Below are 27212 nucleotides of genomic sequence, written 5' to 3'. Positions count from 1 at the left end.
TTGGAAGAGAAAGCGAGAGGACCAAAACCGCCACACGAGCACAGATTTCTTCCACCTTCCCAGGGGAGCAAGAGAGAGAAATCCAAAGAAAGAAAAAACAATCCAGCCCATGCATCCCTCTTGCTCTTTTCCCCGCGCCGTATCTCTGTGGGCCCGTCGCCCGATCGGGCCACGCACGCCACGCACGCGGTGACGCCGGCCCGCCGCGCAGTTCTGGCTCCGGAGGGGGCGGGGCTTGGCGGGCTTGGGCGCCTCCCGCTCGGCGGCATTTCCGGGTCGGGCGGGCTCTAGCAGCAGCGTCGCCGTCAGCTGGAAGCCGCTCCTCCTCGCGCGCGGCGCCGCGGCTCGAGCAGAGTTGACTATATATGGTCAAAGCCAGGGGGAGAGGGCGAAAAGCGGCGCGGGCGGGCGGGCGCTTCCTGGTTCGTGCAGCTGGGAGGGGACGTCGCCGCTGCGGGAGGGAATTTGCAGCGCCGCGAAGCGGATTGTGCGCCCCCCCCGCCCACCCCCCTTGGCCCTTCTCCGCTCGCGGATCCGAGGCAGCAGCAGCAGCAGCAGCAGCAGCGAGCCGGGGGAGGCGAAGATGCCACATGAGCTGAGTGAGTAGGCAGAGAGGCCCCCCCCCCGCCTGTGTGCAATGCCCGCCAGCGGCGCTGCTGCAGCTGCTTCCTTCTCCGAGGAGGAGGGCGAGGAGCGGCGCCCATTTGCCCGCGCGGTGCCTGGGCTCGCCCTTCTCCTGTCAGTCGGGGCCACGTTGCTGCAGCCTCCCCGGGCGGGGGGGGGGTCGAGGGAGAGGAGGGGGCATTTACCCCCGAGGAGGAGCGCCATCCAGCCACTCGCAAGCAAAGCGCCTTCGCAAGCAGCGACGTTGCCCAGGGCATTTTTCTCCTTGCAACCTTCCCTTTGCAGTTGACCAAGTTAGGAGGCGGGTGGTCTTCTCTCTGGTCGGGGAGTCTCCCCCCCCCCCAGTACAATTTCCCCACTTAGCATTCAGCAACAGGTCAAATAACAAATGTATCTGGAGTTGTTTGCGCTCTTGTTTCTTTCTGGCCTCCCGTTGTTAATAGGTGTGTCTTTTTCTCTCTCCCCCCCCACCCCCCATTTGTAGAAAAAGTGTTTGCCAGTCTCCCGCAGGTTGAGAGAGGCGTCTCCAAGATCATTGGGGGAGATCCAAAGGGCAATAACTTTCTGTACACGAATGGAAAATGTGTCATCATCCGCAACATTGATGTAATGTACCCTCATTTTTACATTGATTCTTACTGATGGTTTTCTTTTTAAGCTTTAATGCTTCTCCTTTGCCGTTCTATTGAGGTCAGGGATCTGTGACAATTTAGGAGGGCATTGGAGTGAAAGCAGAATGACTCACAGGAGCTGAGAATAACCAGAGAGATGTTGAGGCTGCATGTGGAAACGCCCTGAAATCTAACATGATAAAGGGCAGCATGCTTTAAATAAACAAGAAAGCTCTTAAAATACAAATAAAAGTGGAGTGGGGGGAAGAGATCAGTGGTATTATGAAGTATTTTTCAGTACCGAAGTAAATATGGAAAGCTTACAGAACGTTGAATGTATGAAAACATCCTATAGAAATTAAAGGGTATTTCTTTTCTCCTGTTGTGTTTTTCCTAATCTGGTGAACAGCATCACTCAAATCCAATGTGTATCTTTGCTTCATGGGAATATCTGTGTTTTGTATGAGAATATTTTCATATTTGGAGCCTAATTAGTAGTCAGAAATCACTCCCTTTTTAAGTTATAGCCATGAGGTAGGACTATAGTTGCAAAATACTTTCTTTGCTTACTGTCTTAGGACAGGATTGTAGTAAACAGTTCTGGATACCTTAGAGCTATGATTAAAAGTAGGGCATTTGTGTTGTAGTACCTACAATGTGGAATTGTCTTTCAGAGCTTTTCACAGTCTACTGAGATCTATCTCTTATATATTTATTGACGCTTTGATACTTCTGTGTGACAGATCTTGAATATGGTGAACCAAACTTTTTAGTTTTGGTAACAAATGGGGAAATTCATCTTTCTCTCTTGTATCACTGAAAACAATGTAGCAATTTGTTACACTGGAGGTTTTAATGTGGTTTGGATTACTAGTACAGAACTCATGTGGGGAGTTGGACATGTGATTGCTTATATTTCCTGTTTTAGGAAAAACACTAGTCATGGGAGTCACTTTAATTTCAAGTGTTGGCATCCACATTCTAGAAACTAGAAATACATTAGGCAAAACTTTTAAGATATGGCCGTAAGAATATAAGGAGAGACCTACTGAGCCAGACCAAAGGCCCATCTAGTCTGGTGTGCTGCTTTGGTAGTCAGATGGATGCCTGTGGGAGGCTGGTGGAACATGAGCACAGCAGCGCTCTTCCCAGTTGTTCCCCAGCAACAGGTGAAGTGTGGCATCAGACAAGACCCTGCAAACCCCCTGTAGGAGGAGGGCTGTGGTCCTGGTGATCAAAAATCTTGGCTCACTACAAAATCTGGGGGCGGGGGGGGGAGTTGTTGACCAGTTGAAACCACTGCCTAATAAACATGAGTGGCCAGACATATAACTTGGGCAACAGATGTTTGTATTGTGCATAGATAGGAGCAGGAGGGCCTGGTTGTAACATAATTGAGGCTACATGCCTGAGGATTCGTGGACCAGAACCTCCCCAGAACATGGAGAATTTTATCTCTATTATACTTTGCAACAGGTGGGTCTCCTGGCACAGCTAGGATGGCCGCTAGTGACACAGATGAGGATCATGCAGGAATAAGAGTTGTGTTATTCATTGCATTTCACTTTTATTTTGTATGCAGCCTTTCTATGTTGCTATACACAAGGCGATTTACAGCAACAAAATATTCAACAAAGAACACACACCTTATAATAATGTGATCCAATACAAAAAGTCATAATAAAACATAACTTTAAAATAGAATGACTTACATCAAATAAAGTGATATTCAGCAATCTATTAGAATATAATAGTACACAGTAAAATTAACCCTCATCACAGCAAATAATAATTAAACAAATTCACTCTCAATAATTACTGAACTGTGATCAATAAAAATAAGTGCAAGTCAAAATGCATAAAATACCACAATACATACAAAACCACATAAAAGGATCAAATTGAGAAACAAAGACACAGAACTTATAAAACGATTTTTTAAAAAATCCCTGAACTCTTCTTCTCCCTTTCCATCTGGGAGAGGCTACTTGCTCAGCTGGACTTGGTTGAGGCTGGGGAAGGCGAAGCTCTTTCTCCCTTCTTTGCACTTCCTCGCTGAGGAAGCTGACTTCTGCTAAATTATTTTAGAGTCTTTCTGTAGGTTTTCTTTTGGTGGGACTTTTCCAAACAACTTCCAGCCAGGAGCACTGTGGACTTTTGTTCTTTTAGTGAAGAACTTATTCGTTACTTAACCTATGATAGCTATCTGAGACAGAATGTGGAAGAAGAGGCATTCTGCCTACAGTTGACTGCTAAGCCAGTATCTCTTCTTAAGCCAACAAATCCATAAAATTCTCCTTGTGTGCAACAAAGCCGTGTTTTAAGGTGCATCCTCTCTATTCTCCCATACCTGCATTCCTTCTGACTTACTGTCAGGCCCTCCCTCCCACTTGAATCGATAGGCTGAGCAAACCTGTTGCTGGATTTGGTCTAGAAGAGAAGCTGAATAGTTTCCTCATTGCTCATCTCTCAACTTCCCAGAATGTGCTCAAAGGGCTTTACTGTGTGTTGGCAACTTGTCCCAGAAGCCTAGTGCAATGAAACCCATTGGCTTTGCTGGGGACGCTGTTTCTCAAAGCCACCTGGGCGCAGAAGACTAACTATAGAATGTGTTTCTTCCCCTTTGTCTTTCACCTATGGCCGCCAACAGAAGCTACAAGCCTTTCCTACTAGTCATAGTTTAGCGGGATTTGTAATGTTGGTTTATTCTTCTTGACACGCCCGCCTGGCTTTTCCCTCTGGTCTCTTTGACTTCTTCCCAATGAAACCCTTTTAAATTTTGCAGCCTGAGTGTATTTGTGGTATGCTCAAGTGATTGGGTTCCTCTCACATACCTAGGTTACTTTGTAATGCAAGACACGGACGTGTCTTGGGGTCTTCAAGGAAAGGATGCTCCTTCACCCTGAGGAGCTAACTGGCTTGTATGCTGTGACCTGTTGCTCCTACCAGGGTCAGCAAACTGGCACCTCCTGAGCATACATATGTCAAAGGGCACAGTTTTGGGGACCCCAGAAGAAAAACATTCAGGAAATCTTAGAATGTTGAGTCATTCAACTAACAAAAAGTGACAGATTATAAACTATCATAAGCAAGTTTTCAGCTTGATAACCATCAAGCTCCTTATGCTGTTGTCTCATCCATAATCGGCAATTCAGATGTTTCTGTGCACCCCATTAAAGTTCTAAAAGAGTACTAGAAAGCTCCATGAGGGCAACTGTAACACTGGATTTCCCAGTTGCATGAATATTTTACTTCTGTGGCCTCCTCTGCCTGCACTAAGTTACAGAGCCAGTCGCTGGCTGTTGCAGGTATCTCTGGTTTCAGTCTTCCAAAAGAATAGACTGTGAATTGGAGGACTCCATAGCAGGATGTGTGTTTTAGGATTCAGCTAATCTTTTTTTCTTTTCATAAGAATCCTAACTATTGCTTTCAGAGAATTCCTGGTATCTTAACCGGTTTCGGTGACTTTTACAGTGGGATTCTCTTGCATGTGCTTGTGTGCTGCCTCTTGTTCAACAGAAAGAGGACATAATTGTAGCCTTAATACTAGCCTTCAAATAAGGTGTTGACTTAAACAACAAAGAAGATATTTGACTTCTCAGAAGTCTTGGCCTAATCAGTAATATTTTCTTTTTCTCCTTCTGAAAACGGCAGCTATGATAGGATAGGATAGGTGGCAATTTTGCTAGGGTATTTGTTTGTAGTCCTTCATGGTCAGTTGGTGTCTCTTATGAAAGCTCACGGGTGGATGGTTTTAAGATGTGGAGATCTCATGAATGTTTAGAATCCATTGGCTCCCCTTCCCGCTTCTAAGGAGAGGTGGTCAGAGGCAAAGGGGAGTGGGAGAAGAAGTTGTTCGACAAGTCTGAGGCAGAGAGGGGGATCCTGGTTCAGATCATCGCCCTTAGCAGTGGTTAAGGTGCTAAAAAATGACTTGTGTTGGACTTAGGAGATTTTGTACCACATATGAGAAGAGGACAGTGAAAACTTCCACTGTGACTTCAGAAAAGGCTACAGCTGCACATTAATCTGTGGTTCTAACCATTAATTCAACTCTACGGTTCTTTGATTCTATAAGTAAACCAGGTTCTAAAACCATGGTTTCAGCCTGGTTCAAGCTGTTGAAAGGTAAACTGCTGCCCCTTCCCCACAAAAAGACTTACCTGGAAGCTTTAAGCATCCTTCCCTCAAGTGTGGAGCATTGGGTGCAGGGTTTCTTCTCTGCTTTACAGCTGCATCTGAACTAGGTCTGAGTAGATGATGACTAACCAAGGTTGGAAGTGCATGCATCCAATAGCAGAGGCAGCAGTCAAATGCCAAGCTCCTCTCCCTGCCCATGCAGCATTTCAGAGATTCGATACTTCTGAATTGTGGTTAGTTTAGAATTGTAGGATTGTAAGAGTATTGGAAGAGCCCCCAGGGTCATCTCGCCCAGCCCCCTGTAATACAGGAATCTCAGCTAAAGCATCCATGACAGATGGCCATCCAACTTCTGCTTAAAAACCTCCAGGGATGGAGAGTCCACAATCTCCCAAGGGAGTCCATTGCACTGTCGGACAGCTCTTACTGTTAGAAAGTCTTTCCTGATGTTTAGTCAGAATCTCATTTCTTGTAACTTGAAGCCATTGGTTCAAGTCCTACCCTCCAGAGCAGGAAAAAACAAGCATGCTTTTGTGCAGGTGGTTCTTCCTGCCTAAATGTGCCTATTGAAATTAATTTTGTTAGTTTGGGCCCAGTTCTCCATCTGATAAGTTCATCTTGAGTCACAATTCTGTCTTCCGTGGCTTCTTCTTTGGCGACCACTCGTAGCCAAGTAAGCCATGAACACGATCTTAGCGGTGTGTCCGTAGGTGACTGTGGAGGCCAATTCTGGATCTACAAGTCCTTCCACAATGGGGACATTGGTTTCCAGGTGGGAGTTGATGATGGTGAGGTTTGCCAAACATGCCCTCCTCTTAACAAGTTTCTCCCTTTTGTCCTGAATTCGACTGTCTTCAAAGTCCATGACACCTTTTATAAAGACTTCACCTGGAGCACTCATAGGCTAGTGTTTCCCAATTATTGGTGTTTATACTACATTTTTTTAGATTTGCCTTGAGAGAGTCTTTAAACCTCTTTTGTTGACCACCAGCATTACGCTTTCCATTTTTAAGTTTGGAATAGAGTAGTTGCTTTGGAAGAAGATAATCAGGCATCCAAACAAGTTGATGTTGAAGAATCGTTGCTTCGACACTGGTGATCTTTGCTTCTTCCAGTACACTGACTGTCTTCCCAGGTGATATCTAAAAAATTTTGGAGACACCGTTAATGGAATCTTTTGAGGAATTGGAGATTTTATAAGTAGTCTGTGCTTCACAAGCAAAACAGTAAGGTTGGTAGTACAATAGTTTACAAAGGTAAACAAGCATTTTGGTTTCCCTGTGAATGTCCCAGTCCTCAAACACTCTGCACTCTCGCAGAGCTCAGGCAATGCTGGACTTTGGCATCAGTGATGGCCCTTGTGGAAAGATAACTGCCCAGCTAGGAGAACTGATCAACAGTTTCCAACGTTACACCATTGAGTTTGATTTGTGGTGCTGCAGAGGGGTTTTGTGCTTGTTGGTGCAGCACTTTGGTTTTTTAGATGTTGAGCGATAGGCCTAGCTCTCTGTAAGCTTCTGCGAAGAATGTGTGGCATTAGCTACCACTCCCTGTTTGGTTTCCTCTGCTACATTGATGAGCTTCCCCTCAATTCCTCCATCCAAGTCAGCCATGCTGTCTGGGTTCAATGTGAGTTGGAAGCCCAACAGCATCTGAAGTAGCTACCACTGCTGTAGAGAAACAAGTCAACTTGGCAAGTTGCAGCCATGACCGTGACTTGTTTCCCTTGACCATGTCCCCATGTTCTTCCTTAGGCTCCTCTCCACTTTTCCCCCGAGGCTGCCTGCCCCTTTCTCCTTGGGACATTAACGCTTCCTGTGGGTGAACTACTTATTTTATTGATTTACAACCTGCTTTTATGAAGATCTTCCTAAAGCGGTTTACAAAATCGGACAAATATACAACATTAATTGACTTTGTTAATGTTGTATGTTATTTAGTTAATGTAAGTTAATTTGTTGGTGTCTTATGTTAGGAGATGTTATTTTCCTTTTTTCTTTATTATTATGTACTCTTTTTTTGTATGTATGCGTTATGTATGTTTTCTTTGTTTTATGTAATAAAACGAATTAAAATAAAAAAAAATCAGACAAATATAATTTAAAGCAAATAAAGCATTCATGTCATGTGAATATTACAGTCAGCACAGAAATAACACAATAACCTAGCATAAGTTTAAACAAAACAAAACCCAGATCACAACATCATTTCTACAGCTCAATGTATTATTAACCACTGAAGGCTGCAGCAAAGAAGTGGGACATCAACACCAGGGCTTTTTTCAGCCAGAACTCGCTGAAACTCAGTTCCAGCACCTCTCAGGTGGGCGCCATTGCCGTTATAAGAGAACAAGTTCATGATGAGTTCTGGCACCTCTTTTTCTATGACAATAGCACTGATCAAGACCCATTTGAAAAGTACTGTATCGAGTCATGGGGCTTGTCTGATATTGCATGGAATTGAATCCAGAAATGTTTTAATATTTTGGCAGCCTGAGCTTTGGCTTGGTGTGATCTGGTGCCCAAATCAAATGCATTCATTTGGTTTGATAATGACGGTAGACCTGTCACTGTGCATCATCAAACCACAGATTTGTCCCCTCTTGCCTCAGCAAATCCTTCTCTTCCTCTGTCAGCTTAACTGCTCACTAAACTGAAAACTAAAGGGTGGTATATGCCGGTAAGTCTAATAAATAAAATAAGATAATTGTTCCATACAGAGATATAAAGCATCGTTATTTGAAATTGATAGCAGAATATTTTATAGCAATAGAACTTGGGTATCTCTGTTATATAGCTAGCAAGCTGTGTGTGTGGACTGGGCAGATTGCGTTCAATTTTCATGCGTGGACCTTGAGGAATACTCCGCACTGTGCTGCTGATTCATTGGAATTCTGACTCCGTTTCCTCATATTAAAAACAAAAGGAACATGAAGATGTTGGTGACAACTGTCCTTTAGAGATGTGATTCCTGCTGAGACTGCTTTTAAATTTCTGCCTGTAGTTCTGTCAGTTCTTACAATGCTAGGCATTATTAATAAATTTGATTAGAAAACATATTTCTATAAAGCAGTTTTAGCAGTTCCAACTCCTGCATTTCGGGGGTTGGATGATGACCCTGGGGGTCCCTTCCAACTCTCCAATTTCATGATTCTGTACTTTGCACCTGTTGAAGATTCACATGTGCCTTGTACTGGGCTGGCCCACCCATGAGGCAAGGTGAGGCAACTGCCTCAGGCAGCAGGATCGACCAGGGTAGCAGATCCCAATGTCAATATTTCTCCCCCCTCCCCCTGTTCCTCACCCCTTCTTTCCTTCCACCTTTTTGGGGTCCATCTCGGGTGCCAAATATTTTTGGCCGACTCCGGCCTAATATGCTGGGCAAGTGGGCTTGCTTTACGTCTGCAGAAAGCAGCCAGATGCTGCCCCCAGTCCAGACAATAGTATTGGGACTGTGCTTGTAATTCCTTCCTTCCTTTGTAATGGCTACTTACAATACATCTGTGAAATATCATAATTTTTATAAATTGGGAAATTGCTCTTTCCTGTGGCAGGGGCTATGTTTAATTTCAGCACAGCAGGTCAGTAGTTTCCTTGCTTTTCTCTCTTCTGTAGTTGAGACTTTAAAAAAAAAATCAATGCCTGCCTCAATTTTTAAATCAGAGGTTTAAAATACCTTTGGCCTGCCAAACGATGTTGGATTTCAACTCTCATCATCCCTGATCATTGGCCAATCTGGCTGGGCCTGTTGGGAGCTTCATCCACACGGCATCTAGAGGTCCACAGGTTAGCCACCTGTGTTTAAAAACAATTTCTGAGGAGGCTTGGTGGATGGGAGACCCTGTCAAACAGAATCCTCTCAATTGCGAATGATTTGATAAATCTGGGCTGTTTTGGAAGACTTGGGTGTTCAGACTTCAGTCATAGATTGCTGAACCACAATACACAGTTGGCAGCTCTCATTGGTGAGATTGCGACTGTTGTTTGGCTTCAGTGATGTGGGTTTTCTCGAAGACTTTGAAGAGGGAAGTATGACGAAACCACGCATTTCTGAAACTGGAAAATGTTCTTTGGAAAAACACAGCAGTGGGAAATTCTCTGGAAAATTTCCACCCCATAGCACTGGCTAGTCAGTCAAATTTTCTGTGACACAGGTGGCAATATTGGAACCTTCCTTCCTCTATCTGAGCTCCTAGGCTGCATTTGTGTCTGTGTTGCCTATTGTGCATGTTCCCTGTTCTCCATTTCTTCAGCATACTAATTCCATATTTGGAGCCTAGGCATGCTGCAGAGTTTGGACAAAGGCCACTGTACCGTCTGGTGTGGTGAGGGGCCAGAGAGAGCATTCACAATTTGTCACTGCATGTAGCAAGTGTTTCTTGCACAAGGCTTATGCTTCCTTCTAGGAAGGCAGAAGGGGTGTCAACACTGTGACATTGGCTTAACCAATTTGCAATCCTGTTTAATTAAGCAGGAGCGTGGTTAGTCATTCAGAAGCACCGGCATTGGTACGGCACTCTCAGACCTGTCAGTCCAATATTTAATCTCTGTATGGCACTGAGACTGTAGCCTTGACCAAGAAACTCAAAGTCGGAAAAACATTGTCCTGATAATCTTGTTAGATCTTGACGCATCCCCTAGTACCATTAATCATGAGGTGTTGGTGACATGGCAGCTCTCCGTGGGGCTGTGTTCCAGTAATCTGGCTTCTGATTGGAAGGGAGTTCCCAGAGCTGAAAATGGATGCTTGCCAGTTGTTCTTTTGGACTGACCTCTGGGCTTCTGCTGAAGTCCATCTTGTTTCAACCCTTCTCTCAACATGGTAGTGGCAGATAATTTTTCTGCCTTCTCTATCAGTTGAGAGGGACTAGGAGCAGCAGATGGGAAACTTCCTTGAATGCTTACAAGAAAATATAACTCTCTTATAGAATCCAGCGATTGCTGACATCTACACTGAACATGCTCATCAAGTTGTTGTTGCCAAGTATGCTCCCAGCGGCTTCTACATTGCATCTGGAGGTATGGTATTCTACTAGTATTCGTGTCTGCCTAGTGCAATCTTGCTATCACCAATTTTACTCCAAATGGGGTCCATTTATAATCTGTGGTGGAAATCCTGTGCCATTTTGGGTCATAGATTTCAGTGGGCTGAAGTGTGCCTACCTCAATATTGGCTTGTGGTCTACAACGTTGCTTAATTATTGCCATTGAATGTGCCTCTCTTAAGAGGGTATTATGAGGGCTAAGAGACTGAGGCATGAATCTGGAAGTCTCTGGTTTGAATCGTGAGTCTGCCACAAACTCACCAGATAGTTGTAGGCAGGCCGCAGCACTCACCTGCAATCTGCAATGTTGGGATAGCGATACATAACCGTCTTACAAGATTGATACAGTATAAGCATTTCAAGAAGAGAATGTATTTCAAGTCCTTTGAACACTCTACAAAGCAGGCATGGCCAAACTTGGCCCTCCAGCTGTTTTGGGACTACAACTGCCATCATCCCTAGCTAACAGGACCAGTGATCAAGGATGAAAGGAGTTGTAGTCCCAAAACAGCTGGAGGGCCAAGTTTGGCCACCACTGCTCTAAAGTAACACATAAATGTTTGCGTCTTGAAATGGTTATGCACTTGTTTCCAGATAGAACTTGTTGTTTTGAGCCTAAAACTGAGGTCACTTTTCAAAAGCTACAGCAGTTTTCCATTTTCCGCCATGAATATGAGTTTTAAACCCTGCAAGCTTTTGCATATAGTATCAGGAATTCTTCTCCTTGCCCCACCTATTTTCCCAGGAGTGCAATACTCTCAGCTGTTCTGCCTCAGATGTTGTGAATATAGCCATAGCTGTGCTGGGCACACTCAGCGTTAAAAATGGATTCTGTGAGTGCTATAAATTATGCAAATTAAGCAGCTGGTCATGGGGGAGGGCCAGGGCACCCAAGCTCCACCTCCTACAAGTTAGAGTTGTTGCTTGCTCCCCTTGGCTAGTAAGCCAGTGCTGCCAACGTACCTTTTAAGTCTCATATTCCCAACCACAATGGCTAGAAGTTTGCTTTTATGGAAAGGCCAACTTTCAAAAGAGAACATTGTTCACACATTTTGCAGTTGTGTAGAATCACAGAACACACAATACCCAGGATATAGTTAATTTTAGATTCAATACTCAGGGACGGGGGACGTAATTTCAAGAGATGTGGTCTCTTGCGCTTTTTAATACTAGCTTGCTCTTTACTTGATCTGCATCTTAACTCTCTCTAGACCTAAATTTGAGGCTTAGTTAATAATAACCCTGTGCATGGTGATTTTCAGTGGAAAGCAAAAGTAGATGAATCCCTGTGCCGAAGGCACTTTCAGTCTAAATTCTCAGAAAAATAACTCGAGGAAGAAGCAAGCTTTTTGGGGGGCGGGGAATGCATTCTCCATGTTGTCAAAGATAGATGCACACTAAAACTGTATGAGTGTTTAGAAGCATGTGAACATGGTAAGAAAGCTTTGACCTGGCCTAGTTCCCATCAGCAATATTTGAATTTGTATTATCACAGACTTTAATCAGTGATACGTGGTTTCTTATGAATTCCTTTGAAGTCCATACAGAAGTAGCATTTTTCCAAAAAGAGTATATTGGTTTTTACTGAGTTTCCTCTGAATAAGCACAATTCTAGGGACCAACAGACATTGAGAATAGAAAGTGTGATTTTGCCCAAACTTCATACATTTCACAACTTCCGGTAGGACAACTGCCCTGTATCAAGAAGAGGAACTGGCTTCCAGCAATGATCTCCAGCCTACACTGATGTCATTGGAAGTCACACTAGCAGTTAAAGGCCCTTTGCTGCTTTCCAACAGTATTGAGAGCCTGAAGAGTTTGACTCCTCTTATTCCTGGCAAGTGCAAATGCCTTGGCTGGTTATGCTATTGTGAAATGCCTTTGAACATGGCTGTACATACAGAATTTTGTTGCTTGCTCTCTTTTCACAGTTAAAACCATGCTCAAGGCAGCTTACAACATGAAAAAATGTAAAATTACAAACTTAAGTAGTCATAAACAAAAAAATATATCAAAAAGTACACGACGCAAAGTTGAGCCATTTCAACATAAATCGTTAAGAAGATCTAAATATAAAGATGCAAAAATTAATAACAACAGCAACAAAGGCCCTCTAAAAACAATACTCCAGTCCAAGAGTCTGTTCAGCAGCCTCGGCTTTTGTAGCTGGAGTCAGTCCAGGCCCTGTCTTCCCAGGTCAGGTGGAAAAAGGCCTGCAAGGCAGGGAACGGGTTTTCCAGGACTCTCAGCCAAGATCTAAACAAGATTTAAACATGGCTGTAGCATGCAAGACTTCATACATGTGCACCTCCACTCCATTGGAGGGAAGAGGGTTGTGTCAATTCTTCTGGGATTCTGTCTTGGCTTACTGGCATTTGCAACCCCATTGTCTAACTTAAACCTAAAATCAGAAGATTTGGCTATTTTAAATGTGGAGGTTATTCTTGAATAGTATGAATTTGTGCAACCAGTGATTAATGGGAAAGACAATATCTTGGTAGATACTCTTCTTTTCAGGCACTGCTGTCTTTCTCTACTGAGCTCCAAACCGTGAGAGAGATAGAAATGACTCTTATTTATTGAGTATTCTTTCAAGCTCCCTGGAGAGCTTGGAGACGCACCTCCTTATTAGACTTCAAGATGCTGCCTGCACAGGGATATGGAAATGAGAACCTTGGTTTCACGAACAAGTGGCGTGGCCTCCATTTTAGCAGGCAGCTCTTGCATAGACCAGGAAACCCAAGGAGGAGGTTAAGCAAGCTGCTGTCAAAACAAGAAAGATACTGTGTTGAATCGCAATGGCTCTTCCGGGTTTTTTGCAGAGGCCTTTGGAAAATCAAGCACATTTTGGTTACTTGGTGCATGATTTTAGAAATAATAGTGCCAATAAGGTTTTGAAAGGGGACTTTAGAAATGAAGAAATGCATGCATGCCTTATGAACAATGCAAACACAAATGAACACTTCTTAAAAAGTAGAGGTAAAAAGCAATTGAAAATTGGATAATACAGCTTAGCATCTTGATTCGGGTATAAAGATATAAGTCAGGTATAAAGATGGAGGGTTGGATGGGTTGGAATTTATCTTGTCTTTCTCTGTAAGGGAGGGGCTGAGATTCAGTGGAGGCTCCCACAGAAGGTGAGGAAGGAAAGATAATTCTTGCCAAGCTCTTCCTGCAGTCAAGTTTTCAGGAGAAGGTATAGAAAATCTCCTCCTAGGCAAAACCAGGAGCAGTGGTGTGCACCTAAGCCCTGCCTGAGTGTCCCTAGGTGTGCAGGCTGCTTTTCGGATCTTTGTGCAATAAGTGCAAAGGTCTGAAGAGGATTTTAAAGTCTCCCTGTAATCCCCTAATAAGTTGGGGTCCCCCACTCACAGAGAGGCCTCTAAGTGGTTCAGTCGAACATGCTCAAATCCTCTTAAGGCTTTCTGGGCTAATCACATGCCAGGAAGTGTTGCAGGCGAGACTTCTGCCGGTGTCCCTGCCTTGGTTTTGCTTATTGCATGTTCAGGCAAATGTAGTCAGCATTGCACACCATCAAACACCTGCAGTTTCTCCACAAAACATTTATAATAGTTGCCACATCATTGTCACTGTGGTTTGCAGAAAGAGTTTAGCATTCGTAACATGCACAGTGGCAAGTTCTTGCACGCCTGAAGATTTGAATGTGGCAAAGTGATGGCCGTGCGGCAACTACGTCTTGCTGGAATGGTGACTTTATGTGTATTGCTGTGCTGACAGATATTTCCGGGAAGCTAAGGATTTGGGACACCACGCAGAAGGAACATCTATTGAAGTATGAATACCAGCCATTTGCAGGAAAAATAAAAGACATTGCATGGACAGAAGATAGCAAGAGGCTTGCTGCTGTTGGGGAAGGAAGGGAAAAGTGAGTAGAGAATCAAAGAATTAATTTTGCACATTCCTGCAGGAGAACTTGGCTTATTCTTGTGTTTTAATTTCCAGATTCACAGTTGATAGCTGATCATTTAACAGCTAGAGATCTTTTAATAGCTCACATTCTTGGAAACCACTTCCGCAAGGAAGCCAGAGGGTTTTTAAATGGCATTGAGCAGCAGTAGCAGGAGTTTTACACGTGTAGTGGTCCAAGAGTTATAGTCTTGGACACAGTAAAGGATCCCACAGTCCAAGGAAACCTGCATTCAAGCACCTCCTACTGAAAGTGCTTCTTAAAATTATTCTCCAAAGCCCTGGAGTGCAGCACGAGAAGGCAAGGGTTGGCATGAGAGCTGCTTAAAAGGTACAAGCATCATTGCCTCCTCTTTTTAAGCTCAGCCTGATCCTTAAAGAGCATTTAAGATTATTAACATTGATAATCTTGACGGAGAATGGCCAGTTTGTAGAGCTTCTCCCTGGAATGAAAGGCTGCTACTGCTGCTGCTGCCGCCGCCACAGGCATCTCAAGGCACAGAACAAAACAGAGTGTCAGTTTTATAGAAATAAATGCACCTCAGCCCACACTTCAGCAAAGCTCCAGCCAACCACTTCTTCAGAGATCTTTCACCTTCATGGTTGCAGTTCTGCCGCAGAGTAGTCTGAGGTGAATATATTTACACTGTGTTTCATCCCATGCCTTGAGATGGCATAAAACCTCTTTCTTCCCTTCTGTGGAGCCTCACAATGTAATGCAAATAATAACACCTTGGAGATCCCAGGCCTCTAGGCTGGCCTCGACCAGGGCCAGGGCCTTTTTGGCCTTGGCCCCGATCTGGTGGAATGCTCTGCCACAAGAGACCAGGGCCCTGCAGGATTTGACATCTTTCCACAGGGCCTGCAAGATGGAGTTGTTCCACCTGGCCTTTGGCCATGGCTCAGCCTGACTCCCCTTTTATTTTTGTATAAGAACTAACATGAAAGAGGCCTCCCAGCATTCTCACAGGCCCATATAAGAACAGCATAAACAGCTGGGCCGATGAGCACTTACTGTTCCCAACCCTAACCCTGCGGAAAGCCATCTAATTAGACTTGTAGTTTGATTTTGACCTTTTTTAAGGCGGTAATTCAATTATTGTTTGATTTTATACCATTGTTATATATCTAATGTTAGCCGCCCTGAGCCTGACTTCGGCCAGGGAGGGCAGGATATAAATAAAAGTTTATTATATCTTTTTCCTCAGAATATTTGTATGGCACTTAGAGTTCCCGCATAACTAGAACAGCAGTTTGTTCTTACAGTCAGTATAGATGCAGGGAACTCACTGAAAATAAGGCCCATTACTGCTTATTTGGCAGTACAGTTGTACCTTGATTCTCGGACAGAATCCATTCCGGATGTCAGTTCGACTTCTGAAAACGTTCGGAAACCAAAGTGCGGCTTCTGATTATCTGCAGGAGCTTCCTGTGCTCAATAGGAAGCTGTGTCGGACGTTCGGCTTCCAAAAATAGTTTGCAAACCGGAACAGTCACTTCCAGGTTTATGGCATTCGGGAGCTAAAACATTCGAGAACTAAGCTGTTCAGAAACCAAGGTACGACTATAAATAAAACTCTTGCCAGTTCAGCTCTTGTATGACATGGCTTGTGTGTTCAAATGATAGGAACAGTCTCTATAATTCAAAATAGCTTCAGATGACTGATTCTTATTATATTTTTGTTATTTCAGTTGTTACAATTGTGTTTTAATTATTGGTATATTGCATTTTACCTTATGTGCACTGCTCTGCATGAGGGAAGGGAGTATATAAATAAAAATACTACAGTGTGTTGCTCCTTTATCTATCAGTACATGAAGCAAGTGCCCTATTTCGTTACATTATTTGTTTATGCATAATGGGCAAAGGATTTGAATGCCATAGGGAATGAAGCTAAAACTGCACAAGATTAACTGGGCGGTCTAATTTCTGTTGTCTAAATCCACTCAACATGCTGGCTGTGCTCAATACGTTAAGTCCTATATATAGTCCTCATTGTATGTGACTTGATTTGTTTCTTCTTAATAGATTTGGGGCTGTGTTTCTGTGGGATACCGGCTCTTCTGTAGGCGAGATCACCGGCCACAACAAAGTGATCAATAGTGTGGATATTAAACAGACCAGACCATACCGCCTCGTGACTGGCAGTGATGACAATTGTGCTGCTTTCTTTGAAGGACCACCGTTCAAATTCAAGTTTACAATAAGTGTGAGTTGTCATTCGTTACCACCTGTGTGCTGTCTGTCTTTGAGATCCAGCTCTCTCCCCGTTCCTGCACAAGCAGAGAGCAGCCCCTTTCTTTTTCTTTTTCTTTCTCTTGTGTTTCGGGGAAGAGGCAGCATTGCATTTCAGCGGCAGCCCTTTGCACTTCATGGTGGTCTTGGAAAGGGGGAGCTTAAAATCCTCGTGTGGAAGCATAAGATCACCCTTGCTATCATGGAGCCAGCACAGTATTTTTCAGAATTACAGCAGGTCTAAAGTCTTGGGACTCTAGAGCTTTCTCTGCAATTAAAGCAGGATTGCTTATCTGCCCAGGGAGAATGTTAAAGATTTTAATAGCTGCAAGCAGTTGTCTTTGCAGTGCATGCTACCTAGTGCACAGACCATAGCAGATTGCATTCTTGCTTACACCTTCTTTAGCCCCTTCGCCTGTTACTTGCATGAAGGGGTTTCCACCCGTCAAGGGCAGTGGAGGCACACAGCTTCCCCTCATGGGTCCCAAGGAAGCCTATCCACCTAGGGAGCTATGAATATAGGCTTTCCTTCTCCAGACAGCCATAATTTGTAGGCATCAGGGAAGGGCCTGGGGAAAAGCTGTGCAGCCCACTGCCCCTTGACCACACGAGCCCCCCTTCAAACAGGCAAGGTGTCTGTTGCTACTTACTTTTTTTTTCCACGCATGGACAGTGGCTGAAGTAATCTCTTGGAGACACACCCAGAGAATGGCTACTTGTTGACTTAGGGCAGTGATGGCCAAACTTGGCCCTCCAGCTGTTTTGGGACTACAGTTCCCATCATCCCTGACCACTGGTCCTGTTAGCTAGGGATGATGGGAGTTGTAGTCCCAAAACAGCTGGAGGGCCAAGTTTGGCCATCACTGACTTAGGGTCTTTGTTGCCTCATGTCAGCAGAGGGGTTCCAAGTGCTTAAAACAAGCACTTAGAATTGGGAACACGTGCAGTTGTGCTGAGACTGTTGTTACACAGTGCTTGAAGTAGGAAGGATTTGAGCTGCTTGCACAACCCACAGCAGGCTAATGGTAGAGACCAATGAGCAGCTGAAGTAATCCGTTTGGGAATTGACGTCCTTCTAATATATATATGTTTCTCTTACAGGATCACAGCCGGTTTGTTAACTGTGTGAGATTTTCTCCAGATGGAAATAGATTTGCTACAGCCAGTGCAGATGGCCAGGTAAAATCAAGCCATTTCTTACCTTTGGGGGGGGGGCAGATATGCCTCTAGCTAAATGGAGGATCTGCTTTGAGTGCCGAAGGTCCCAGGATCAGTCCCTGGCATCTCCAGTTAAAGATCTCGCCTTGGAACACCAGGAACCTAGGAGTGTCATTGCTGGTCATAAGAGATAATGTGGAACCGGATGGACCAGTGGCCTGGTTCTTCATAAGATACTTTTCCTCTGGAGCTAGCACAGCAGTGGCACTTTAGGTTCTAAGCAAAAAAGGGGTTGCCTCTCAGGAACTGGTGTTCCAGAATCAATGCTGGAGAAGGCAACAGAGGAAGGAGAGGGTGAATAAGGCAAAAATTAAGATTAGCCTCAAAGTCAGACAAGTATAAAAGTATTGGCCCCAAGGGGGGCAAATTCCATAGTATAGTAATAGTAATAATAATAATAATAATTTATTATTTGTACCCCGCCCATCTGGCTGGGTTTCCCCAGCCACTCTGGGAAGCTTCCAACAAAGATTAAATATACATTAAAATGTCACACATTAAAAACTTCCCTAAACAGGGCTGCCTTCAGATGTCTTCTAAATGTCAGGTAGTTGTATTTCTCTTTGACATCTGGTGGGAGGGTGTTCCACAGGGCGGGTGCCACCACCGAGAAGGCCCTCTGCATGGTTCCCTGTAGCTTGGCTTCTTGCAGTGAGGGAATCACCAGAAGGCCCTCGGAGCTGGACCTCAGTGTCTGGGCAGAACGATGGGGGTGGAGATGCTCCTTCAAGTATACTGGGCCGAGGCCGTTTAGGGCTTTAAAGGTCAGCACCAACAGTATAGGGCAATAAAATTATCAAGGTCAACCAAGATGTCATAAAATAGTGTGCAGACTTTTGACTACCAGCCTAAGAGTTGTGGAGATGAAAGATGGGGGAAAGTAAAATGTGGATTGGTGTTCAAGCCATGGAATCTGCCTCAGGTGGGATGCTGGAGGAGGTAGCAGAGGCTCTGTTAAATGCTATGTAGGTTTCAGATTACAACCGTTGGAAGAAAGAGCACACAATAGGTGAACCTTCATATTGGAGAGCATTAAAAAATATTCTCAGATATGGAGGGTCAGCCATCTTAGGTTCCTTTTGGGACTTGATTGTAATACAAACTACTTCCTGAAGGTAAAGAAGCAAGCATGACATTGATTGCCTTAACCCAGAGGCAACGCCACACGTAGCATTTTCCTATATTTCAGATGTTTGGATCCTTTTATACTGCGTTTCATTAAACACGTTCCATTCCTTTCTGATCTCAGTAGTACACTGTTTGAGTTTGATACTTAAATATCTGCCTACTTTAAAGAAACTGCTGGTGTTTCAATATGGGGGGGGGGGTTAAGTATGTTTAACTGCTGCCAAAAAAACCCAAACCCACTTAACTGATACTTTGTCTCATTTTCGGTTTTGAAAAGATATATATTTACGATGGCAAAACTGGAGAGAAAGTTGGTGCACTAGGAGGAAATAAGGCACATGATGGAGGCATTTATGCAGTAAGTATATTGGGGCTTCCTCCTCTCTCTCTTTGACCAGACTGTTAGGTTATGTTGATTTCCACAGGCATTATATGGATCTGCTTTTCTTGCAACAGCACAAATCGTGTCTGGCTCCACTGCAGCTAAGGCTGCCTCTTATGCTTATGTAAGTGTGACAGAGTTGCTCAGTCCCTTATCAGGCATGAAGGAGTTTCTTAACTGAAAAACCCAAGAGGTGTTCTGCCAACATTCACTTTCTTTTTTGGGGTTAAAGCTTCAGCCCCCAGCCATGCCAAGAGCAATGGGCATTCTTGGCAACGGAGCTGCTGGAGGATGCAGCTGGGTTCAGGGCCAGCAAAATGCTGTGAGTAGCTGTACAAGATCTGATTCCTGGGCAGTCCCTCTAGGTTTTAATCCAGGCTTGTTAAAAAATTGGTTCCAGTTTTAGTCTGTGGTATTTCATTGACTTGAGTTAGATGGATGGCTTAAAAGCCTCTTGATCGATAAAAGTTGTCCCAAGTAATCAGAGAGGCAGGTTTGTCCCTTAAAAAAAAGATACAAGTACTTTGAAAAACCAAGGGCAGAGGAAGCCACCTTTGAACAGAGATTCTGCCTTCTTTCCCCAAGGAGGGGGTGACTAAGATGATGCAGCACTATGTGGGGGTGGTTTTTTTTTAAGTAACAGACGTTCTGAAATGATGCTTTTAATTGTAAGATTTCTTTGGGATGCTTGTGGAATCTTCTTCTGACTGAATAATTCACGAAATGCTTTTGAGTTCAACTTTGCATTCCAGAATGGACTCAATTCATTTCTCATTCTTTGTTTCTCCCAGAGCTGTATTTACAGAATTACACAGAAATAAAAATAAGCTGTAATCATTACTTGGAATAGCTTTTTTAAAATACATATTCGTAATCCTTCCTCCAGAGCACAGTAATAGATTGTGCTAGAAGGGGAAAAAATTAAGAATATTATTATTAATAATATTACCAATTATTTCCTCTTGAGATTCTTCTTTAGCAACATTCTGCTAGAGTACAATTGAAAGCAAAATAATAAACATTAAAATAAATGGAACAGTCTCATATTGGCGAGTCAGCTTGTCTGCATGACGTCTTCAAACTCGCCATCTGGGGAAATGTGCATGGAAGACAAATATAGGCTGTCTCTGGTATTTAGGGCGAGCCTATACCTCTAAATCCCTTTGTTTCCTTCCAACAGATTAGTTGGAGTCCAGATGGCAATCGCCTACTTTCTGCTTCTGGAGACAAGACAGCTAAGATCTGGGATGTTGGTGCTAATAGCGTTGTGAATACCTTTAACATGGGATCAAATGTTTTGGATCAGCAGCTGGGTTGTCTGTGGCAAAAGGGGCACTTGTTGACTGTCTCCCTTTCTGGCTACATCAACTATCTGGATGAGAACAATCCGGATAAGCCCCTTCGTGTCATCAAGGTCTGTGGAATCATTGAGCCGGCTCTTTCGAGTTTCCTAATCATGCACTGCTAGCATTATCCGTCTGTTTCCAACAGAAATGAGTGTGGTTGTGAAGACCCATTTAACAGAAAGGCTGCTTGAGCTACATTGTGGGTGCTCTTGTGGCAAATGAGAAGTGACTTGACTTAATCCAAACCAGCCAGTTCTGAACAATATGTTCAGTGCTTGCCAGGTGGGAGGATTCCTGGTTAAATCAGAACAGAATCAACACTTGTAAGATCTCTTAATTTGGGGAAAATGTGGTCTAAGTGCAGTAAGACAATTGCCTCTAAATACTTGGGGGGGGGGCATTTCAGGCAGTAGCTAGCTGTGCATCTGCTTCTGAATGCCAAGCCTAAACAGCAGTCTGCCTTCTCCCCCCCCCCCACCCAAATTGCCACAAGGACAACCCTCTTTTTAAAACTGATGGAAAGTTCTGTTGCAGTCACATCTCATGGGCGTGTATTGTTTCGAGGGAAGGGAAAGCCCCTTGGAGTTGGCATGCAGAACATCCCAGTGTATGTCTGCCTGACACCCCACCATTCTTGGCCACCTGAAAATAGCCGTTAATCTTAAATGGCTCTGTCCCTCTCCTGTCCCTCCCCTTTCATATTAGACTGTTTACATCATTCCACCTCTCTCTCCCCTTTGTAGCCTTTGGCACAGCCTTAGTCTCTCTTGTGCATAGAAACTAAGCCAAAATATTTGTAGCTGAACAGGGTGCATAGTCTTCCTTCCCTTCCCTCTGTTGTCTACTTTCCCCCATGTCATAATTTGCATTGTAAGCTCCTCGGGGCCTGTAACATATACTAGGATAATATTTGCCCTGTGTTGTTGTTTTTAATAGACTATTTTAAGGATAAGACAATGGCTTGGGACCAATTCCTCTTCTCCCCCCTGCCCCAGAAGCGCATAGCAGAGGGTTTGTGGGCTTGTCAACTTTCCCTTTTGTCTATTATCAGAGGTGTTTGAGGTTAGGCGAAGCTTTCCGGGGGGGGGGGTGTTCTTCCCAAAATCTGTGCTGTGAGTAACTTGAGCTGCTGTCTGTGTAAGTGTAAGAGTTTGTGTTAATTATGTGTGCTTTCTTTCAGGGTCACAGTAAATCAATACAATGTCTTACGGTGCATAAAAATGGGGGAAAATCGTATATCTACTCTGGAAGCCATGATGGGCATATTAATATCCTTTGAGCAACCAAGCAATGTTTTTTTGCAGATGAAAACTCCCTAGTGCTGTGCTTCTATATATGGCTGTCTTTCTTCCCTTTCTCTTAATATTTGCTACTCACTGAAGCATTCTTGGCATGCAGGGTTGTATTAGAGCACAGTTCTCATTTGAACTGCTAAATGAAAGCCTTATGATTATCCATCTCGCCCACTGAGGCTGCTGTTTTCAGTGTAAGTGTCAGTGCAATTCTTTGATTTGGTTGGCGCTTTGAGCAAAAACTGCCCCACACAAAGATGGCAGCTGTTCTGTCTCACTGAATTTCACATTGCCTTTTTTGTGCCATCACCCAAGATACTGTGCTGGCTAGTTTCAGCGAGGCATCTTCAGAAAGTTCTACAGCAGGGCTGCATGCAAGTTCCAACCGGGAAGAATTCTCTGTTGCTTTGCAAACCATGCGGTTTACTGATATGTGTGCATAGCACAACTTAGGAATTGAGTCGGTTTGATTGTTCCTTGCAATAAATGTTGGGTGTCGCGCTCATCCTGAAGAAAACTTCCTTAATATTTTGCTCACATTATTGGGATTCTGAGACGGGGGAAAATGACAGCTTTTCTGGGAAAGGACACACAAACCAGGTTTCACGAATGGCTGTGGATGAGTCGGAGCAGCTGGTCAGCTGCAGCATGGATGATACCGTGCGGTACACCAGTCTGAGCAAAAAAGACACCAGGTAACGTGTGTGTCAACCTCCACACAAATAATTTACTGTTAGCGTAACACAAAATGACCGTGCCATCTAATTCTGCTGTGTTAAAGCACTATATCAGAAAACCAGATGTCACAAGCAACTTTGGTTGTTCTTTCTGCAACCAACATTATCCGTGGTCGGCGCTTTAAAAAAGCACCAGTTTTACTCTGCTGAGCAGATGGGATTGATAATGCGCAATGGACAGTTGTGTTTATCATCTTATATAGCAAGTTAAAATATCAGTGCAATGTAGGAAAATAAATATGAAGTGTCTGAGAATAAAACATTCTCCACCAAATGTGTAAGAAAAATGTAAGCTGCTGCTCAAAAGATGTGGGATGTGCAAAATGTTCTTGGTCGCCCTTTAATGTGCTGAAAGATGCCTTTCTCCAAGTACCAAATGCTAGTTCATATTTTTTAATTGGTGAAGTATATTGTACCTTGACTACTACAGCTTTCCGTTGTCCCACCTTGGTCCCTTTACATCTACCCTGCTGTCCAAATTGCCCATCTTCCTGATAACAAAGTACCACTCCTTAAATCCCCATGCTTCGTATCTGCTCTCAGGTCCTTTGGTCCTATTCTTGCCAGTGACTTCAGCTCCTTCAGCTAAGGAAAAATTTCGCTCATTTTTCCCTTTCCCTTTTCAGTGGCCAGGATGTTATTAAAATGGATGTTCAGCCCAAATGCATTGCAGTTGGACCTGGTGGGTACGCAGTGGTGATATGCATTGGAGAGGTGTGTATCAGGAAAAATGGATTGTATTGTAATGCAATATAGGACTGTCATCCTAACCCCACTTACCAGGGAGTAAGACCCATTGACTTCCATAGGACTTACTTCCGAGTAGATGTGGTTTGGATTGCATAATAAGTTTCTTAACCATAATGCACACTTTAAAACTTGTTTTGAAAGTGTAGCAGGTTATTTCTACTTGGATTTCTCATGGTGCTATTTAAAGTGATATTTGGTAACTGGTTTATAGTGCTTAGATGCAGAAGCATGACTAGGTAGTGGAAAGAATCAGAGCACAGGCTGATGACATTATTACTGAGGCGGGGTGGGGGGAGTTTATGCTATTTTACACTGGTGTAAATGCAAGCCAACTTTTTTTCCTTTTTTGAGGGGTGAACAAACTTTTGCTGCTGGGCTTACTCTGCCGTGGCAACACACACAGAAACACACGCTGCCTGCCACACCCATTGAGCTCTTACATTTGCCTCTAGGCAAATTAAGGTTCTGGGTGGCTGTGTCTCATTGGCACTGTGGTTGCAGTGTGTTAACAGGGGCTGCAGGAATCGAGAGACACATTGGCTGGCTTCACACTTTTCCCACATTGTGATTTTTGCATATTGCGCATGCAGATACACACACACACATCATGCGTCACAATATATTGCCAGGTCAAAAATTATGAAACCAATATAACGATATGGAGTATGATATATCTATATATCGCCCAGCCCTATAAGGCAGCAATAAGCAATGCCTCCCATTTGCAAGTGTCTCTCTCACTGCTCTGGACATGTGAAGGGGTCCTTTGGGCAGAGTAGGGAAGCCTCCTGTAGCATGTAGTGGAACACCATTTTCTAGCAGTACCTCAATGTGATGTGCACACTCCTCGGATTACAGATCGTTCTGATGAAGGACAAGAAGAAGTGCTTTGCAATTGATAACCCTGGCTTTGAACCAGAAGTGGTAGCAGTTCATCCTGGAGGCGGCATGGCAGCCGTCGGAGGAACCGTAAGGGTTTTATTTTCCTCTTTAAGGTAGCCTTTTCTGCTCATTAAGCACTTGGCAGTTCCCACAGCATGGCAGCACTTGTGGAAACATTTTCAGTATAGTAATTTCAGATGCTCTCTTAGCTTCAGCTCTAATTATCCCGCAAATTGCTTCTGCCGTTTGCCCCTTCTCTTTCTCTCCAATAAATGTGCTGTTCCTATACCTTAATAACGGATGCAAAAGCAGCAACTGGGTGTGAACTGTTTCTGGTGCAAGACTTGAGAGAGGTTTCTCACCCATGGCAGTAAAAGATCTGAAAACCAGCAAGGCCGTTCTGGGCACTCTGAGGAGAGCTTGACTCTTGCGCATATTTTAACTTCCAGGATGGAAAAGTGTACCTGTATGCAATCCAGGGAACTTCTTTAAAGAAAGAGGAAAAGACGCTGGAAGCGAAAGGTCCTGTGACTGACTTGGCGTACTCTCATGATGGTGCCTTTCTGGCAGTGACAGATGCAAGCAAGGCGGTCACTGTGTTTAGCGTTGCCGATGGCTATGCGGTAAGCAGGACTTAGTTCTGTTTTTTGTATACTGTATTGTTTTATTGCTGTGGCCGATGGCTGACGCAAATAAAGATTCCTTCATTCATTCAGTGTAGAAACCTTGCACATAGATCAAATATCCCTCATAGGCAGGTTTATTAAATGCTGTTGAAGCAAGACTTAACACTTTGCGGGGTCTTGCAAATACAAATGGAAAACAACTTAGTAAGTGGCAGTGGAAGAACTGAGTGCTGTCCTAATTAATTTATATTATTAAAGCCTCTCTTGGAATCTGTTGCCCCTCTTTAGATTGAATTGGAATTTATTCAGTAGTTCTTGCATTGGGTTTTATTAGTTTCTGTGCAATTAGAACATAAAGAGCTTCGATTTTTTTTATCAATGGTTAATTCATTTTTAGGATTAAAAATCAGTGATTGTCTTACTTTCACTTTCTCAATAGGAGCATAATATTTTCTATGGACACCATGCGAAGATTGTTTGTATTGCCTGGTCACCAGATAACGAGCACTTTGCTTCTGGAGGAATGGATATGATGGTTTATGTTTGGACAGTGAGTGACCCAGAGACTCGAGTTAAAATACAAGGTAACAGTATAGCCTTCTCATTACGGAGAAATCTAAAGTGCTGTGTTCATCGTTCATTGCATTCTTGGAATAACAGAAGTTGGGGAATAGTGTTTTTGAGGGAAATCACGGGGCTAAAATTATCCTGAAGGATGAAGACTTGTAAGCAGATTTTTCGACATCAAGGCTGCAATTCTGCCTGATACAGAGCGGCTGCTGTTAAGCCCTTAGTGTCGCCACTTCTTCCCCTGTCATGTGTGCTGCCAAGTCCTTCCAGCGGCTCTTGCCTGTGTGTCGGGGTCTCCCAACAGAAGTGAAGTCATGCATAGGGGCTGAGTGAGGGGATTGTGCAGGTTGGTGAGGCTGGAAGATGAGGTCTAGAAGAGCCTTGAATAGAAATTAAAGACCTGACCAGTGTGTTGCCATCACACTGCGCGCAACAATGACGCAGGGGCCCCAGGTGAGCAAACATCGAGGGTGCTGGGAGGGGAGGGGAGAGGGGAGTTCATGCATAAGCCCTGGTATGAAAGGTACATTCCTGCTAAACTTTTAAAGAGCAAATTTGGAAAGAGGTTGGTTGCATCAATTTACATTTTCTGTTGCTTCTGTCAGATGCCCACAGATTACATCATGTAAGCAGCTTGGCGTGGCTGGACGAACATACCTTGGTAACAACATCTCACGATGCATCTGTCAAAGAGTGGTCCATTTCCTACAAATAAAATGCCTTCAATCAGGAGAAGCTCATCAGGGACTAGAACTACTGGAGTGGAATATAGCATTTCTCTTCCTTAAAAATATACAAATCTGTCACGACCTCCAGGGTCCTATAGCATATTCTCATATCTTTGCAGAGGATGTTTGTATCTGTAATTAAATGACCTTTGAAAAGCTTTAGTCGGTAATGCTTTGCACTTGAGAAGCACTTAAATTATGTCTGGAGCTTGCAAAATCTTTTGTGTGCTGAACATTCCAGGGTCTGTAACCTAGCAGGTCGGCATAAAAGAGTTTAAATTGATTTGGTTCCTTAATTTTTAATATCTGTCACACACACATACTTGCACATGGTATTGTACAGCATGAGAGTATTCTCATTTTTTTCTAACTGCAGAACATTTCTGTACTAACAGTCATAGTAAAGAATGCTAGTTGTGATCCAAAAATGAATTGTGGTGTGCAGCTACTGTATATTGGCTTGTCTGTAATGCACCAAATTGTTGCCTCAGATTTCCTTCACCAGATAACAAAGTGGGGTACATCCATAATAAACCTTTTCTGTATTTCCTGTCCAGATTTGTAGTTATTTTTAAGATGGAAATGTGGGGTTTTGATGTATTTTGCCATTCTTTTAGTAATTAAAGTTTACAGATCAACGTCAAAGGCATTTTTTTCGGATATACCTTTGTTACCTTTTTGAACAAATGAGAATACTTGATCATGGTTTGTTGTTTGGAAATGAATGCTTCTAGATCTGCTTTAAATATACCTTCTTTCCTAAGGAGAAATATGTCTATGTAAGAACATTTGCAGTAATTATGAAAACGCCTTTTTCAGTACAGGAATTAAAGTAAAGTAAAGCAATTACTGTGAGTTGAACTGATCATTACAACAAACAGCAATCTCTAACACTGTAGAAACAGAAATATTTCTTCTGAAGAGACCTTTCTCCCAATAAAGAACTTCTGTATGTTTTATCTCCTGCTTAA

At 43.5% G+C, this 27212-nt stretch overlaps 1 protein-coding gene across 1 annotated transcript; it reads left to right on the top strand.

Annotated features, from left to right (window-relative positions):
• The first annotated feature begins 511 nt into the window (after nt 1-511).
• WDR1 (WD repeat domain 1) lies at nt 512-27212 on the top strand. The gene is made up of 15 exons (XM_053402039.1): nt 512-599; nt 1109-1230; nt 10303-10393; nt 14158-14305; nt 16376-16556; nt 17684-17761; nt 19206-19286; nt 20491-20724; nt 21837-21926; nt 22489-22643; nt 23312-23399; nt 24294-24404; nt 24767-24940; nt 25383-25527; nt 26119-27212. The coding sequence occupies exons 1-15, from the start codon at nt 584-586 to the stop codon at nt 26226-26228; spliced, it is 1824 nt and encodes a 607-aa protein (XP_053258014.1). The 5' UTR covers nt 512-583; the 3' UTR covers nt 26229-27212.

The sequence above is a fragment of the Podarcis raffonei genome, chromosome 9 (genome assembly GCF_027172205.1).
Source record: "Podarcis raffonei isolate rPodRaf1 chromosome 9, rPodRaf1.pri, whole genome shotgun sequence".
In the NCBI taxonomy this organism is placed as follows: domain Eukaryota; kingdom Metazoa; phylum Chordata; class Lepidosauria; order Squamata; family Lacertidae; genus Podarcis; species Podarcis raffonei.
The sequence above is the reverse complement of the archived record's forward strand: the minus strand, read 5'-3'. Positions and strand labels throughout refer to the sequence as shown.

Coding starts and splice junctions, on each gene's coding strand:
- WDR1 (XM_053402039.1), top strand. Junction 10,394..14,157: donor CTTCTACATTGCATCTGGAG/GTATGGTATTCT, acceptor CTGTGCTGACAG/ATATTTCCGGGAAGCTAAGG. Junction 24,941..25,382: donor GCGTTGCCGATGGCTATGCG/GTAAGCAGGACT, acceptor CTTTCTCAATAG/GAGCATAATATTTTCTATGG.